Source organism: Poeciliopsis prolifica, unplaced genomic scaffold (genome assembly GCF_027474105.1).
Source record: "Poeciliopsis prolifica strain line A6 unplaced genomic scaffold, Auburn_PproV2 SCAFFOLD007, whole genome shotgun sequence".
Classification (NCBI taxonomy): domain Eukaryota; kingdom Metazoa; phylum Chordata; class Actinopteri; order Cyprinodontiformes; family Poeciliidae; genus Poeciliopsis; species Poeciliopsis prolifica.
In genome coordinates, this window is record NW_026562382.1 from 13252007 (window position 1) to 13267050 (window position 15044).

Sequence of the window (15044 nt, forward strand, 5' to 3'; positions counted from 1 at the left end):
TAATAAAACCTTTGTTCATTACCTGTTTAAACCGATTGCCTGCATTTGGGCCCTTCACAGCGTAAACCAGTATACTGTGACACCAGTAGGCTGTAATTCAGTTTGAATTGAAAACACATCTTCTAAAGTTGGATATTTAAAGTTTGTTGCAAATGTATTTATTTGAAAAATAATAAATTTTACTGAGCAATGTTTACAATAACACAGAATGTAAGAAATTGTATACACACACATACTAATATGTACACAAAATACATTATTATTACATAAAGCATGCATTTTTATTTTATTTCATATATTTTAGAAAAAAGAGACATTTTATTAGATTAGATGTTGCACAGCATTTCCATTTCTATAACATGATAGAGTGTGTCATTTTTCACTTCTTTATCGTCATATTAATTGTGTTATGCACTGTTCCAATATAAAAACCAAAACAACATTTTTGTGCCAGGTAAAAAAAAATGATTAAAAAGAGTATGTTTATTCATAGACAAAATATTGTGCTTAAACTGGTAACTAACACACACCATGAAGTAAACGTAAGTGGAAAAATTTATAAAAAAATTAATAAAACTTGATAATGATAAAAAAATATTGAAAAAAAATGAAAACTTAAGTCTATCTAAAAGTTTAACAAGTGAATATGCACACATTAAAAAGCCAGAAAAATGGCAATATATTTTTATCATTTTCTATCATAAAACCAACATAAGACTTCTGAAAATAATAAAGAGTAGGAATGTTTCACAAAAAACATTTTCATTTCATTTACACTGCAAAATGACTCAAATCACACTGAAAATCTTAAAATGACAAAAACAAACAAAAAAAAAGAACACAGTTCCTGATGTGCTCCTCATTCAGGAACCATACTTTGATTTTAAGTTGTGCTTTCATATTTCCTATTTTCATCACAAATTTATACAAAGATTTTAGATGAGAAATAAAACATTTGAAAAATAAGATTCATTATGATGTCAATTTTTATGTCTTTTTCTCTGTCTCTCTCTTCCTCTCTCTCTCTCTCTCTCTCTCTCTCTCTTCCTCTTTCTCTCTCTCTCTTCCCCCTCTCTCTCTCTCTCTTTCTCTCTGTCAGTGCAATAGGTTCAGAGATTGATCTGACCATGACCAAATTAGGGAACGGCGTTATCAGCGCGTATAAAATGTGTGATATTCTGTCGAAACGTAATCAATTAAAAATGTGATGATAGAACTTGACTTAATGTATTGTTTATTCTGTGTTGCATGACTTTGTGCTTTTGTGTTTGTTATGATGTAAACGCCTTGCTGCTGAAATGTGCTATACAAATGAAATTTGATTGATTGATTGACGCATATAAGCGAAGGTGATGTCCAAATACACCTGGTTTACAATTTATCTTTAGTAAATAAAAGTCCGATTTCCGTAATGAAACTTATCTTCGCAGTAAAACGAAACCTACATCACTCTTTGTTGGAACTCAATGGTTTGTTTCCACATGGTTAGACGGTTTTAAGCGTACTGTCCATTTAACGCTCACCAGTCTGTCGAGTTGCTCCGCCGCTCGCTAGGTGCCGCTGCAGCCCCGGTCCTGCACAGAAACACGGGGCAGCCTCCTTCCAGAAAACAAAACGACGAACAATACTCCCTGAAACGTGTTAATTAAACCCAGTTTCTGGCGATGTTTTAAAAGCGGCTCACATGAAGAACACCCAACACACAAGAAATCCGCTTTCTTAGGAAAAAAACATGAGCACGGTATGTGAAGTCTTTGTTGGTTTGTATCCCCCGCATTGTTTTCAGCGCTGCAGGCCGCAGCATGATGACAGGAGCTTCACTGGGTGGATTTCAGCTGAGCTTTTATGTCCTGTCTACTTGCTTTGCTCAACTATAACTGCCACATTATATGGAAGAAATAAATCACCGATTAAACGATAAAGCGGGGAGGGTGAGCTGTGTTCTTGTATAACATTATAATGTGCTGTAACTGATTGTGAACCCTCTGTGACCCATTGGTCTTTGTACTCCTGCTGCGAAGCATCGCACTGCCTCTGCTTTCTTCCCATAGTAAAGCCTGTGTTCCCGTAGATATCAACCTGATTTATCAGGTCAGGCCGTAATCTTCCATTGTTCCAACGTTCAACTCTAAATGCTTACGTGTTTTTTATGGCTTTTTGGAAGGTGCAACACAGGCAAGCAGAGTGGCCCGCAGTAAGAAACAGTGATGCTTTATGACACCTTTTCAATCAAAACCAGTGTGAACAGGACAGGACACAGAACTGTGGTGTATGCTTGTGTGTGTCTGGAAAATGTTTTAAAGGTAAGAAAATAGGAGTAGAAGAGAGAAAGAAGCATAGTCAACAGCTTTGAAGTCTACCTCTAAACCTGCGGAAAAACGAAAAATAAAAGTGAGAAATAGATTCCATTATTGGACCACATAGATGCTAATTGCTTCAGTGTGGGGGCATCCCCCCAAAGCTACAGTCATCTAGCCATTACAGTCTGCCTTTTGTCAAACCATCACTTTATAACATTTTAAAACACAACTAAAAGCTGCATTAGTTTTAATCTAGTTGTGTGTTTCTATTTCACTTACAGGTTATCAGTCCCTCCTTGGTGTGGTTGTAAGTATCAGGATGCTGGATAAAACCGATGACCAGCAGCTGGATAAAACCGATGACCAGCAGCAGGAGGAGTCCAGGCTCTGCTCAGAGTGTGGGTGCAGTTTCAGCCCCCCACAGCTGGACTCCCACTCTGATTCCGAATCAGCTAAGCAGAAGCAGACAGACAGCAGAGATGCTCCATTCAAATGTCCATCCTGTGAGGCCGGAGGCAGCAGCAGTCCCCCTAACGGCCGGCGAGCCCACCGGCATATTCGACTGGACCCTCACAGCTGCAGCATATGCAACAAAACCTTCATCTCATCTGCCCACCTGAGTCTTCACCTCACCTCCCACAACAAAGAAAGGAAGTTCAGGTGTAACATTTGCGGTAAGTTCTTCCATCAGTCCTCCCACTTGATGGCTCACAAGGTGATCCACAGTGGAGATAAACCATTTAAATGCCCAGAGTGTGGGAAGAACTTTGGGCGCGCCTCACACTTGAAGACCCACCGTCGACTGCACACAGGAGAGAAGCCTTTTAAATGCACCTACTGCAGCAAGTCATTCACCCAGAAGGCCGGGCTTCTGGCACACATCCGACTCCACACTGGTGAGAGGCCCTACAAATGTGAACAGTGTGGTGCGGGCTTCCGCTCTATGTCCACCCTGCTCTCCCACAAGGCTCTGGAGGCCGCCGGACCTGTTCCTGCTGTCATTTCTACACCTGCGCCTCCAGTCATCAAGCCACACGAAGCGCAAAGCAACATGGTGGATCTTAAGTGCGGCGTCTGCTGCCGCACGTTTGTACGGTCTTCATACATCCGGCTTCACATACGCCTAAAAAAAGGCCAGCGACCTTATCACTGCAAAGTATGCAACAAGACCTTCGTCAAGTTGGAAACGTTCGTGAACCACTGTGACAAACACTTGAAGCAGAAAAAGGAAAAAAATTGTGTTAAATACGAAGTTGTTAAGCCTCCACAGTTTGTTCCGCTCTCCAGGCCTTCTTCCCCAGAGAGCTTGCCCAAACAGGAGTTAACCTCGGAGATGAACACACACGTCACAATAAAAACTGAGCATGATGTTTAACCAAGAGGAGATGCTTCAAATCACTTCTGCTTCAGCAAACAGGTGCAACACGTTGGTGCCAACTTCAGCATTTTGCATAAATGTTTACAAATGAGAAAATAGGTAGTTGTATCCCACAAGCTTCTGTTATTTACTTGATGAGAAATACTGTCCAAGTGAACAATTTTTGTAAACAAAACATTGTGGGTATGATAAACATGACAGAAATAGATGCTAAAGAGAAAACGTATAACACTGATGTCGCTGAGTTAAAGTGGAATACCAGAGTCATGCAAGTACAGTGTTCACAATTATCAGGCAAACCTTGTTTTTATTAATCAGCATACAGTATTCATTCATACAGTGTTCTCGGTTAATCCAACATGGCAGAGTTTTTCTTCACTATGCATTTCTTGTTTAACTGCCCACAGGTGAGGTGAGGAACATCTGTCAGCAGTTTTCCATCTTTAACACCTTTTGTGGCTAGCCTTAATCCTGCATAAAAATCATTGTCTCTTTGAAATATGTAGACTTCTTCCTATACTGCTGCCTGAAGAAAGTGTCTGAAAAAAAAATGGCGTATAAGATCCAACGAGCTCATCTTTAATAATGAGCTCCACCTTGACATCTGATTTGGAGCTCTGTGCCCCATGACCTTATGGACCAGCCACCAGGTCCATCAGGTCACTCATTTTATCAAGCCATAAAACCTTTGAAAAATCTGTCTTCAGATATTTCTTGGCGTAATCCATATGCTTCAGATTATTTTTCTTGTTCCTTGATGTTCAGGTTTTAGCCTTCCTTACCTTGGTCATGTCTGAGCATCTTATACCTCAGTTAATCTCGGTTAATCCAACATGGTGGACTGTTTTTCTTCACTGTACATTTTTCTTCCTATGTCCTCTATGTAGGATGCAGTTATGGAATATAATAGAAATACAAGATAAATGTAGTTTTTGGTAGCTTCTCTTGGTTCTTCTCAAATCCTCTCCAGTTTACATTTTTCCTATTACTTGATTAATATTTGTGCACACAGAATATATGTCTTACTTTCATCTCAATTCATAATCTAGTTTTATTATGTGTGCAAAGCTATACAACATTTTTGTAAAAGGTACGACCCAATATAAGATAGCATGGTAAGAGAATTAAGGATAAGAATATTTGAAAATATAAAACAATAATTGTTTGTTTTATTTAAAAATAGCAAAGGAACGATTCTTTCTTTTGCAACAGAAAAAAATAGAATTACAAATATGTTATCTATACCATATATTTATTATTTCCATTTTTAAATACAGGTCTGAGCAAAAATATGTTTTATTTTGAGCATGTGGAACATTATTTAATGGAGTGTTTGTTTTTTAATGTCAGATTTGTGCATTTCCAGTGTGAGCTAAAAGCTAAAGATTACAAACCTTGTGCCATGCTCACTGTGCAGTTTATACTCAGTACATGAGTAACACAACAGATGAAATAAAATAAAACTCAGATTGTGATAATCCATAAACAAATAAAGTAGCACTATGAGTCTGTTTCATTATGTTTAAATTTAATGATAGACTCTTGAGATGCCGATCTTTTTGGCTTGAATGCTGAAACTTAAACACATAAAAAGTGTTAAACTCATAACAAAATAGCTCTGACAGCATTACCTCCTTATCGTTTACTTATTTTCATTAAGATGATGAGATTTGAATAATGCATTAAAATCAGCTACAGTGTAAAACACTGACATACAACACATGTAGATGGATTTAAATGTGTTGACAAACAAAAATTCCAATTACTGTTTTTTATGTTTTAAAATTACCAGAATATATAGACAATACAGGGGCTAAAAAAATAAACCCTGCATTAACTGCAGTAACAATAGTAAGCCCCAAAATATGAATACTCTAGTTCCTGGGAAAGGTTCCTACAGTGGAAATGCACAATCTTTATAAGTTTCACCAACTAAATGTAATGGTGAGGTGTAGAACTTTTTTGACATTCTTTGTGGAGTAACAAAAGTAATACATGCTGCCCGTCATAGTTTACAAGCTGTATTTTTATAACGATTTTACCTTTATAAAGTTGCTGGCTTTAGTTATCAAACCCTGACTTGTGTTTTATGCAAATATTGTCAAAGTGTAAAAGACAATTTTTATCCAGCAGATTAGTAGTGCACCTGAACAGGAGTGTTTTGACTTTTTAAATTATTACTTTAGCTTGTTACTGGTAATCCACCAATTCTTAATATATTGCTTCCTTTAACATGAAAAGCTAATTAACAAAAATATTTGTATCTTTAGGTGTTTAAGTAATTGAGTATCAGTTAAATGAGTGAAAATGTAAATTAAGTTTTTTTAAGCAATTGTAAAACTTGAGTATAATAAAAAATAAAACATTATTTTTCTGTTATACCTGAAAGAGTATCTTGCTACTCTTTAATGAGTCCTATTTTTCTCCATCAGTGACTCCTCCGTTTCTTCTTTTCAGTCACATGCTGCTCTTAAAGAATGACCTGTTGTGTGATCACCTGTTCCTGTAGTGATCAGTTACATCACTAAAGACTCAACTGGCCTACCAGGTAGCGCCCTGGATGACACATTTTCAGTAACCGCTTCTGATTATTGGGCTGCAGCAGCTCATGGGCAAAGAGTGGACATATATAACTGGTTTACTGTTGATTCGCCATAAACCAGTCACCTCCACATGGGGAAACTTTTTGTTCCAGCCTATAAATGTAAAGAGAAAGTAAACAAAAGTTATGAAAGCAACAGCACATTTATGAATATGGATGTGTAGTGAGATATTTGCCTGGAAGTCGTCCGTGTTGCTGTTGATGTTCCAGTGCAACGTAACAGTCATGTGGCGTCTCCACACTGGGTTTCTGCGCAGGACAATGTTTCCATGGATTGAGTCTCCGGCGTACACCTGGATCGGCCTGTCCAGCATGAACAAAGTCTGCTTCCAATGGGTTGGACTGAGGATTAACAGATCAGAAACAAATGATATATTATGCCCTACATAATAATAGAGACGACTACTGCCTTGACAGTTGTCCAGCAGAAAGTTATTAAACCCACATGAAGGCTAATCCCCACAAAAATATAGTTGCTAAAATTGGTAACTTCATAGGATGTTGTATCCACTGGGTTGGATACAACTCAATGGATTCAATGGGTATACAGCTCATGTATCTAATTGGTATCTAATGGAATACAACGTAAATCTACAAATTAAGATTTGGTAGAAAAGGCGAATAAGCCCTTAAAACATTGCAAAGCAAAGCCTTTTAATGATTTTGAGAGAAACTCACAAGATGAGGGAATACACACAGATGTATCTTGAAAATGGGCCTGAGCATTTCCCTTCCTCAATTTCAAAGCATTCAGCAAATGTAAAAGAAAATTTTCAAATGAAATTATTGAAACTAGATTATATTCTAATGTATTGATGGATTTTAAACGTGTGACTATATTTTTATGTAGTATAGCTGCAATTTAAATAGAATTAGATACTTTTATTTAGCATAGTTGCAGTTTGATTTTTACTCTGCATTTGGTCCGGTGTTGAGCTCCACTGTTGCTCCTCCCATCTCCAGGCTTTCAAACTGAACAGTGAACCAGGCCGTGAATCCGTGGAAAATTCCAGGCTTCTTCACACAAAACTGAAACTCACCCTTCATTTCCTGAGAAATGAAACTCTACTCCATTAGTATCAAAACATAAACAGAACTACAGTCTCTTGTGATAGAGAAGTCCATTTGATACCTCAAGGTCTCTCACTTGTACAGTGTACATGTTAAGGCAGATGACATCAGAGGGAGCGGAAAGGCAGTCTTCAGGGTCAATGAGATGGCTGAACTTTGGCTTGGTGAAGAACTCCTGCTGTGCTAAAGGCCTGCAGGGATGAGACATCAATCAGGAGCCAAAAAAGGAATGAATCTGCTCCTACAGAAAGCATTAAAGATGGTTGAAGGATGAATTTATAATACATGAAACAGTATGATCTGTTGTATGTATGTATGCATGAATGATTTTCTTCAGGACACAAAATAAGATTTACTTCTACTATTTCTAAAGTTCTTTCGGGAGCTACATATTTTTGTAATTGCAGCAGTCATTATTGTAATTACAAATGTAATAATTACAAATGTATATTTTATTTCACTTCTCCTTGTCATGAAATACATGTTCTTTTCTGCATCTCAGTTTATTTTATAACCCTTACTCAAAGTGTTTTATGAAGCTGCAATAAAGATCTGACTTTATAGGTGAATAAACTAGAATCATTAAGACATTTGGGTCAGCTCAAGTTCTTCATGCTCAGCTTCTGAATAAATATTGACACACAAAGTCTATCCAGTAGCATTTCTGCTAGAAATTGTTTAAAATATTTAAAATTAATGCACATTTTTGCAAGTAGAGGGTGTTGCTGCCATCCACTCTAACAGGTTTCCAAGGGATTCTGGAGGAGAAACAGGCCCACAGAATCACACATCCTTCCCCATACTTAACCCTGCGCATGATATGATATGTCCAAAGCACACAGTTCCTTCTAAGCTTAAAGTTCCACCCAATTTTTCTTTTACCTTTTTTTAATTGGGTAAGTCAACAATAACCTCTTCAAAAACCAAGGCATCACACAACAGAAACCAGAAAGAATAATCTTTAGCTCCCTCTGGAGCACATACGCAGACAGTGTTCAAGGCCAGCGTTCCACTACTTCTCCAACTGTCTCAGATTCAACAGACTTGAATAAAATGTAATTAGGTTATTACCAATACCTAATTACCGTTTTTACTTTGTTTGAAACAAAGTAAAAAATTTTGTAACAAGTTTATAATTCTTGTCACAGAAATAAATACCATTAATGTCATTACTGTGCATTATTTTTTTGGTTTCCTTAAAAATCTATTTTTAAATTTATATCTGAACCTTTTTCTTGCTCATTCATGTTATTTTTCCTTGTTTCATTTTGTTTCATGAGCCTTTTGTTGAATCAAGTATCTAATTTTCACTGACTTTCATTAAAAAAAGACGTTGCTATCCATCATGAAGAACCTGCAGAAGTGTTTGGCTCTGTATCTTGCAAAGTTTGAAATTGAGTCATTTTCAGACTCTGAACAGTTTATTAGAAAAACAAACAGCGTATTGTTGTAAGTGATGCGAAGTTAAAAGTCTGATTTGCTTTACAGGCCCCCCTCCACTTGGTGCCACAGGACTCATCCCACTAGGTTAGAAATCTCAAACCTCACTACATCAATCTACCACCAACACATTTGTGTACAAACTCTGAAAATGAGGAGTGAGCAATGCCAACAAAAGTAGATAAAAAGATAATGTTCAGCTCCACAGCTGACCAGTGGCTCTTACTGTAGTGGTGTGAAGTCCAGGCCATACGGTCGCTCCCAGAAAGCCATTTTCTCTGTGTAGTAGCTGTCGGCTTGACATGGAACCAGAGCTAAAGCTGCTGAGGAAGGCCACATTACACCACCATCACGGAGCCAGCGATCCCTGGCCAAGAGGACCGACTCCACCATGAACTCAAACTGGATCAGCAGAAAGTACAAAAATTAGAGATATTTCAATCTTTAAAATAGAGGTGAGACCAAAGAAAGACTGTAAAATAAAAGCTATGAAAGCAACATCAAATGAATTAATCTATTATATCTCTTAAAGACTCAATAAATGTCAACATAAAAAGATACCCACAAGAGGATCAATGCAATAAATTATCATCAGTGATTCAACTAAATGCAAGAAGGGAAACTGTTCCAAAGGCAAGGGGCCAACAACTCAACAAGCTTGATTTCTTGCAGTTCTTGGTTTTGCCCATTGAAAAACACAAACTTTGATTTTGATAACAATAAGAACAGCATAATAAGCTATTAAGAGAGATCTAAATAAAAGATGTGCAAAACACATAAATGTAAGTGTTAAATGAGTCCTCATGTAAATAGCGAACTAGAGCATTCTGGAGGACTAGTAAACACTTAAGCGATTCTTTGTCTACTCCAACGATCACAAGCCGTTACCAAGAGCCAAGTCAGTCCTTTTTCCAACACACCTGACTCAAGAGTCATTACATCATTCAGTTCTGCAGAGACCCAGCACTAAGCCGTTCATTGCATTTAGGTGTGTTACAGAAGGAATGCATCGAAATATTGCAGGATAGCAGCTCTCCAGAACTGGACTTGTGGCCCCTGTTCTAAAGAGAATCACTAATGAACAAATGATTTGATTAATGTGTGCAACCCAGACACATGGTGCAGGAAAACGGCATTCAAGGACTGCTGTTTCAGACCCCGAGTTTACTTCAGCAAATAAGGAAAGTACATTAATCTGAGCTAAATAAAAGTCTTTAACTTTTTTTTTTTAACTTTAGTTCATTGGACAGATCATTGAAAGTCTACAAGCTCGACTTTACACATTGCTTCTAAAATCACTCCCAAACAATAAACACTAAATTTGGAAGTTACAGAGTTTATGCACATTACAGAAAATGTTATAACAAGCAACACTGAAGGTTTAATAATTACCAGTAGACAGTTGCCCATCCACTCAGACACCAGGATGTCCACTTGCTCTGTCAGCTCAAGCTCCTCTGCCCGCCCCTGCAGCACAGTGACCACCTCCTCACAGCCGTTCTGCTTCACCAGCTGTCTGGTGTGCTCCACCATGGAGCTTGCCTCTACAGCATACACCTACAGAACCACCAAATATTAGAGCAGTGTTAACACCCAGCTATGTCTCTGCAGTAGTAACAGTGCTTGTCCAAGAGATGGAGGTATAACTACATTGATGAATAATGTGAAGCACATGTAGGATCTTGGAGAAGGAACCGTTTAGCGGAGTCAATTAATTTTTTGTTGTGACAGATCAACACAGAACAGTGCATAATTGTGAAATAGAAGAAAAATAAGGCATGGTTTTGAAAGGTTTTTACATATAAATTTGTTAAACACATGGTGGGGTGATGTATTTAATAATCTTTAATTGTGTGCCCTTATATCAAACCTAACACTCCCAAACTGCCTTTAGAGCCAACCTAATTAGTAAAAAGAGTAAATCATTGTGTAATCTCAATACAATACAACTACTGTGTGATTACTACTTAGTAAACAAACTATGACCAAGGAGCACAGCAGGGATACCCTTATTGTAAACCTTAAAGCAGTGGTTCCCAAAGAGTGGGGCGCACCCCCTGGAGAAGTGGAGGGGCCATTGTATTTCCCCCCCCTGCAATGGAGTAACTAGGTAAATCTACAAATTCTACAAAAACAGAACTAGGTAAATATTACTCAACAACCTTTTTTCCTCTTTTTTTTTTATTCCAACCTTCAGTCGAACCTCTACACAAAACCAAAAGTCTTGGTTTTAATTGCTAGCAGGAGATTTTGTTTAAGGATCTGTTCAGAAGAATATAGTGGCATGTATGGATGAATGAAAAAAACAAACAAGTTACACAAAAGTGTTTCACTGTAAAGGTCGTTTGTAGTGTGTTTTGTTGCAACCTGAAGTGTGAAATAAACTTCAGTGGAGTTTGAAAACAAAATATGTCTATCGGTTTATGTCTGGTTGAACGATGTGTGTGCTCAGTTTATTTTTTTGATAATTCCATAGAGCGCTGCTTAATTTATGATAATAAAATACAAAGAGTATGGTACAACAGCAAACCTACAAAGACATGGTCATCCATCTGAACTGACAGGCCTGGCAAGGACAGCATTAATCACAGAAGGTAGTCACAAGCCATGTAGGGGACACCTCAAAAAAAGTTCTCTGGATACAAATGAGATCAAAACAAACCTACAACAAAATGGCCCACAACAAAGCATATTTATGTGTTGGAAAGGCTTATAGCCAAATCTAATTTAGAATTTTATTCAAGACTTCAAAAACCAATGTTTAGAGATGCTTCAGATCTAATCTGACTGAGCTTAGTTATTTAAAGTTATTTGGTGGGCAAAAGCCTCAGTCTGTAGGCCTGCAAAGCTAACAGAAATAAAACCCAAATACATGTAGTATTTTATTTGAAAAGGGGCTCTGCAAACCTGGAAATTGGGTTCATACATATAAGTGTTACACTTCTCGGATTGAAGAAAAGTCGTAAATTATATTACTTTCACTTCCCAACTATGCACTGGGTTGGCCCATCATAAAAATTCCAATAAATCCATTGTTTGTAGTTACATACAGCAAAATATATAATATCCGAAGGAAGGAAAATGGATTCTTGAAGAATTTGAAATATTTGAAACCCTCAGAAGACGAAACAAACTGTGTTCAGCTAGAACTTATCGGCTGTTTTTACCATAGAAGGTTTTGCCAGCTGAGCACAGAACATGCTGATAATGCCAGTCCCACAGCCGAGGTCCATCACCACCTTATTCCTAAGTGAAGCGCTGTTGCTGACAATAACCTGCCGGTACGTCTCGGTGCGGCTCCGGTCCGACAGCATCTCCAGGTGAAGCCTCTGTGTGACAAACAGATCAAATAACTGCTATGTGCAAGACTGCAGCCTGTGGATACGTATAAAAAATTATGTAGTAACTTAATTAAAAGTTTTTCACAGTTAAGCCACACAAACATATGCTGTATTTATATGAACATTTATTTAGCAGAAAGTAATTTGTGCTTTTATGTAAGCTGTCCTGAATTAGGAGCAGAAAGCAGAGGGCTTGTTTCAGCAAGGATGCTAATCCAGTCAGTTTGGCTCATCGATCCTTTGTCTGACTGAAGTTTGTGCAAATTAGAATCTACAACCCCGATCATGGGTCTTGAATATCTGCAGTCTAACTGCAACGTGTATTGATAAATCTATACAGGGCCCATCTGTGGGTCTGAGGTAGGAGACAGATTTCTAATAAAGTCTTTGTCTCTGTACCATGCCCTTCACTGTTCTGTCTTGGTCCTAGAATTATGTCTGTGCAAAGTACAACCAAAATATCTTATATTATAAATTGTTTAATGAAGATTAATAACCATAATCAGTGATGCCGATACACAATAGATATAATCCCAGACTTTATTCTCACAAACCCAATAGTGTGATTACAGTTTTTTTTGTATAGTTGCATTATCTCATATAGTTGCATTATATCAGTTTATTTATAAATATTCCTAACAAATCTCTTTTAAAACTATTGGCAATAAATTGTAATGTTCTTCTCCCAAACAAAATGTGCCTAACAAAAGTGTCAATAATGTTGAGAAAAAATCTGCACAAATGCATCTGTCAGCAAGAGCATCCTGGTGAATGCTTTGATTATTTATTGGAGTTTCTAGTATTTGCATTTTTACAGGAGCCTTGACTTTCAAATGCATTGTAGGTGTGACATACTTTCAATTTCTTTAATGATGTTGCATTACCAAACATCAAGAACTGTTGTGAAGGTTTATTTTGTTTCTCCTTTCATGTCACTTTAAGTCCCCCATAAACTGACATGTTGAAGCACTTTAAAAGTAACAGCTCCGAGGGTTAGGTGGCTTAGGACTGGGACACACATTTACACACTCATGTGAAAATGTATCTGATTATTCATTCAATTTTTGAAGCTAAATATCTTGCAAACGTATCTAACTCATAGAAGCGTTTTTTAAAGTTTTGTCATGCAACCGTTAAGTAGAATCAATTTTAACTAACGCTGTACAGTGGCACAGTTGGTAGCACTGTTGCCTTGCAGCAAGAAGATCCTGGGTTCAATTCCCGGGTTCTCTCCGGGTACTCTGGCTTCCTCCCACAGTCCAAAAACATGACTCTCTAAATTCTCCCTTGGTGTGTGTGAGTGACTGGTAGACTGGTGGCCTGTCCAGGGTGTACCCTGCCTCTCACCCGGAACGTTAGCTAGAGAAGGCCACCAGCTCCTTCCGACCCTACTAGGGATAAGGGTGTAGGAAAATGGATGGATGAAATTGTTTGCAACAAAGTAAGAAAGTGTGTTGTGCACTTGTATATAGCGCTTCCAGAGATGATACTACAACCTCATTTTATGCCAAGTCTCTTGTGGTACATGCTTGCTATATTTCAAGACTAACGTTTTTACCTATTTAACCTAGCAAAATGGCTATACGTGATAGTATCCATAAACATAAATTCTCTGCTTGACTTTGGCCTGGATTTCGAGTGGGACATTTTTACGCATGGATATCAGTTGATGGAAACCATGTTATTTCAGGTTCAACAGTATTTTTAGGGTATTTGGCATACCTGAAAGTAAACCTTTGACCCCTGTCTGAAATCTTTTTTCATCCTCTGACAGGTTTTCTAGCCAGACTGGCCTTTATTGAGATGCTTCTATTATCAGACCAACTCTAACCAGCCTCCTTGTGCCTGCTAAAAAGAAGCATCTCGACAGCATAATGAGACACTTAGGAGTATTGGTTAGACCTCATCTAACCACAACATAACCTTCCATACTTTTTCATATATTTGCTGTGTCTTTTCACACCGGATCAACTAACAAATTTAGTTGGTCCTGCTATGTTTAAGGCTCTGTGGGAGTCTTGCCGCAGGATGCAAGGTTGATTGATTTTATTAGAGTATTAAGTGAGTTTGTGAAACTTGGAGAAAATGACAGTTCTATGTTTCTAACCAGTGTCCCATAGCTGCCGAAGTATTCGTCATCCTGCCACGGGTCCTCCAAGGAGGCGTCGTCCCCCTCCTCAGCACCATCCAAGCGCAGATAGCTGGCAGGAACATAACCGATCACCCCCTGCAGTTCTGCCCACCACCAATCTGCTGAAGACTTGTTGTGCACAAGCAGCTTCTCTCCTGTGATGAAACTCAACTGTGGAACAAAACGGAGCACAATGGTTCATACTCATGCAACCAGTTTTAATGCAAAGTCTTAGAAGACGTTTGATTGGCAGAAGAATAACCTGCTCAGAACCGCTCGCAGTGAAATCACACAGGGCAACATACTCTTCAGGAGCATCCTCCTCTTCTTCTACTTTCTCCGTCTGCATGTTTTAAGCAGGAAGGTTGGACAAAGAATTTATTTTGCCTTTTAATACAATCTATTTTAAGCTCGGAACCAGCTTTTATAACAGTCAAAACAGTCATATGTTACTACAGCGAAACAAGCGGCAAAACTCATTCACTTAACAGAAGTATGTGCGGAAAGCACTTCCTGTTTTTTTACGTTGACTGGGGAGCCTTCACGGCTGTCGGAAATTTTGAAACTCTTTCCCCCCAGCCCCTATCATGTCGGATAACTGAAAATAATCCAAAGCATCCACATTTATTTTAACGCACACAATAAAATTTAATTCGTGACAATAGTTGTGTTCGTTTAAAATTGAACGATTTGACAACATGACATTTGCGTTTTCTAGGATTTTGGATCTCGCTGTTTCATAACATACAAGGTAAACTAAGACACATTTACATAAAAAGCA

General features: G+C 38.0%; 2 protein-coding genes across 2 annotated transcripts; one reads left to right on the forward strand and one right to left on the reverse strand.

Moving 5' to 3' along the window:
* The first annotated feature begins 1549 nt into the window (after positions 1-1549).
* LOC129361220 (zinc finger protein 723) lies at positions 1550-3675 on the forward strand. Its single transcript, XM_055031964.1, has 2 exons — positions 1550-1741; positions 2582-3675. Exon 2 carries the CDS (start codon positions 2620-2622, stop codon positions 3673-3675), a length of 1056 nt encoding a protein of 351 aa, XP_054887939.1. The 5' UTR covers positions 1550-1741; positions 2582-2619.
* Positions 3676-5451: 1776 nt separating this feature from the next.
* Positions 5452-14751, reverse strand: prmt2 (protein arginine methyltransferase 2). Its single transcript, XM_055032265.1, has 9 exons — positions 14526-14751; positions 14240-14434; positions 11959-12120; positions 10184-10348; positions 9018-9193; positions 7413-7542; positions 7194-7330; positions 6457-6622; positions 5452-6374 (listed from the first exon to the last, which is right to left on the reverse strand). The coding sequence occupies exons 1-9, from the start codon at positions 14610-14612 to the stop codon at positions 6342-6344; spliced, it is 1251 nt and encodes a 416-aa protein (XP_054888240.1). The 5' UTR covers positions 14613-14751; the 3' UTR covers positions 5452-6341.
* Positions 14752-15044: the final 293 nt, after the last annotated feature.

Bases quoted from the DNA above. Each gene is read 5' to 3' on its own strand.
- LOC129361220 (XM_055031964.1), top strand. From the start codon at position 2,620: ATGCTGGATAAAACCGATGACCAGCAGCTGGATAAAACCGATGACCAG.
- prmt2 (XM_055032265.1), bottom strand. From the start codon at position 14,612: ATGCAGACGGAGAAAGTAGAAGAAGAGGAGGATGCTCCTGAAGAGTAT. The intron at 10,349-11,958 runs GTAAAAACAGCC...GTGGTTCTGTAG, and splicing joins AGCTGGCAAAACCTTCTATG to GTGTATGCTGTAGAGGCAAG. The intron at 7,543-9,017 runs GTAAGAGCCACT...TCATCCCTGCAG, and splicing joins CTGGACTTCACACCACTACA to GCCTTTAGCACAGCAGGAGT.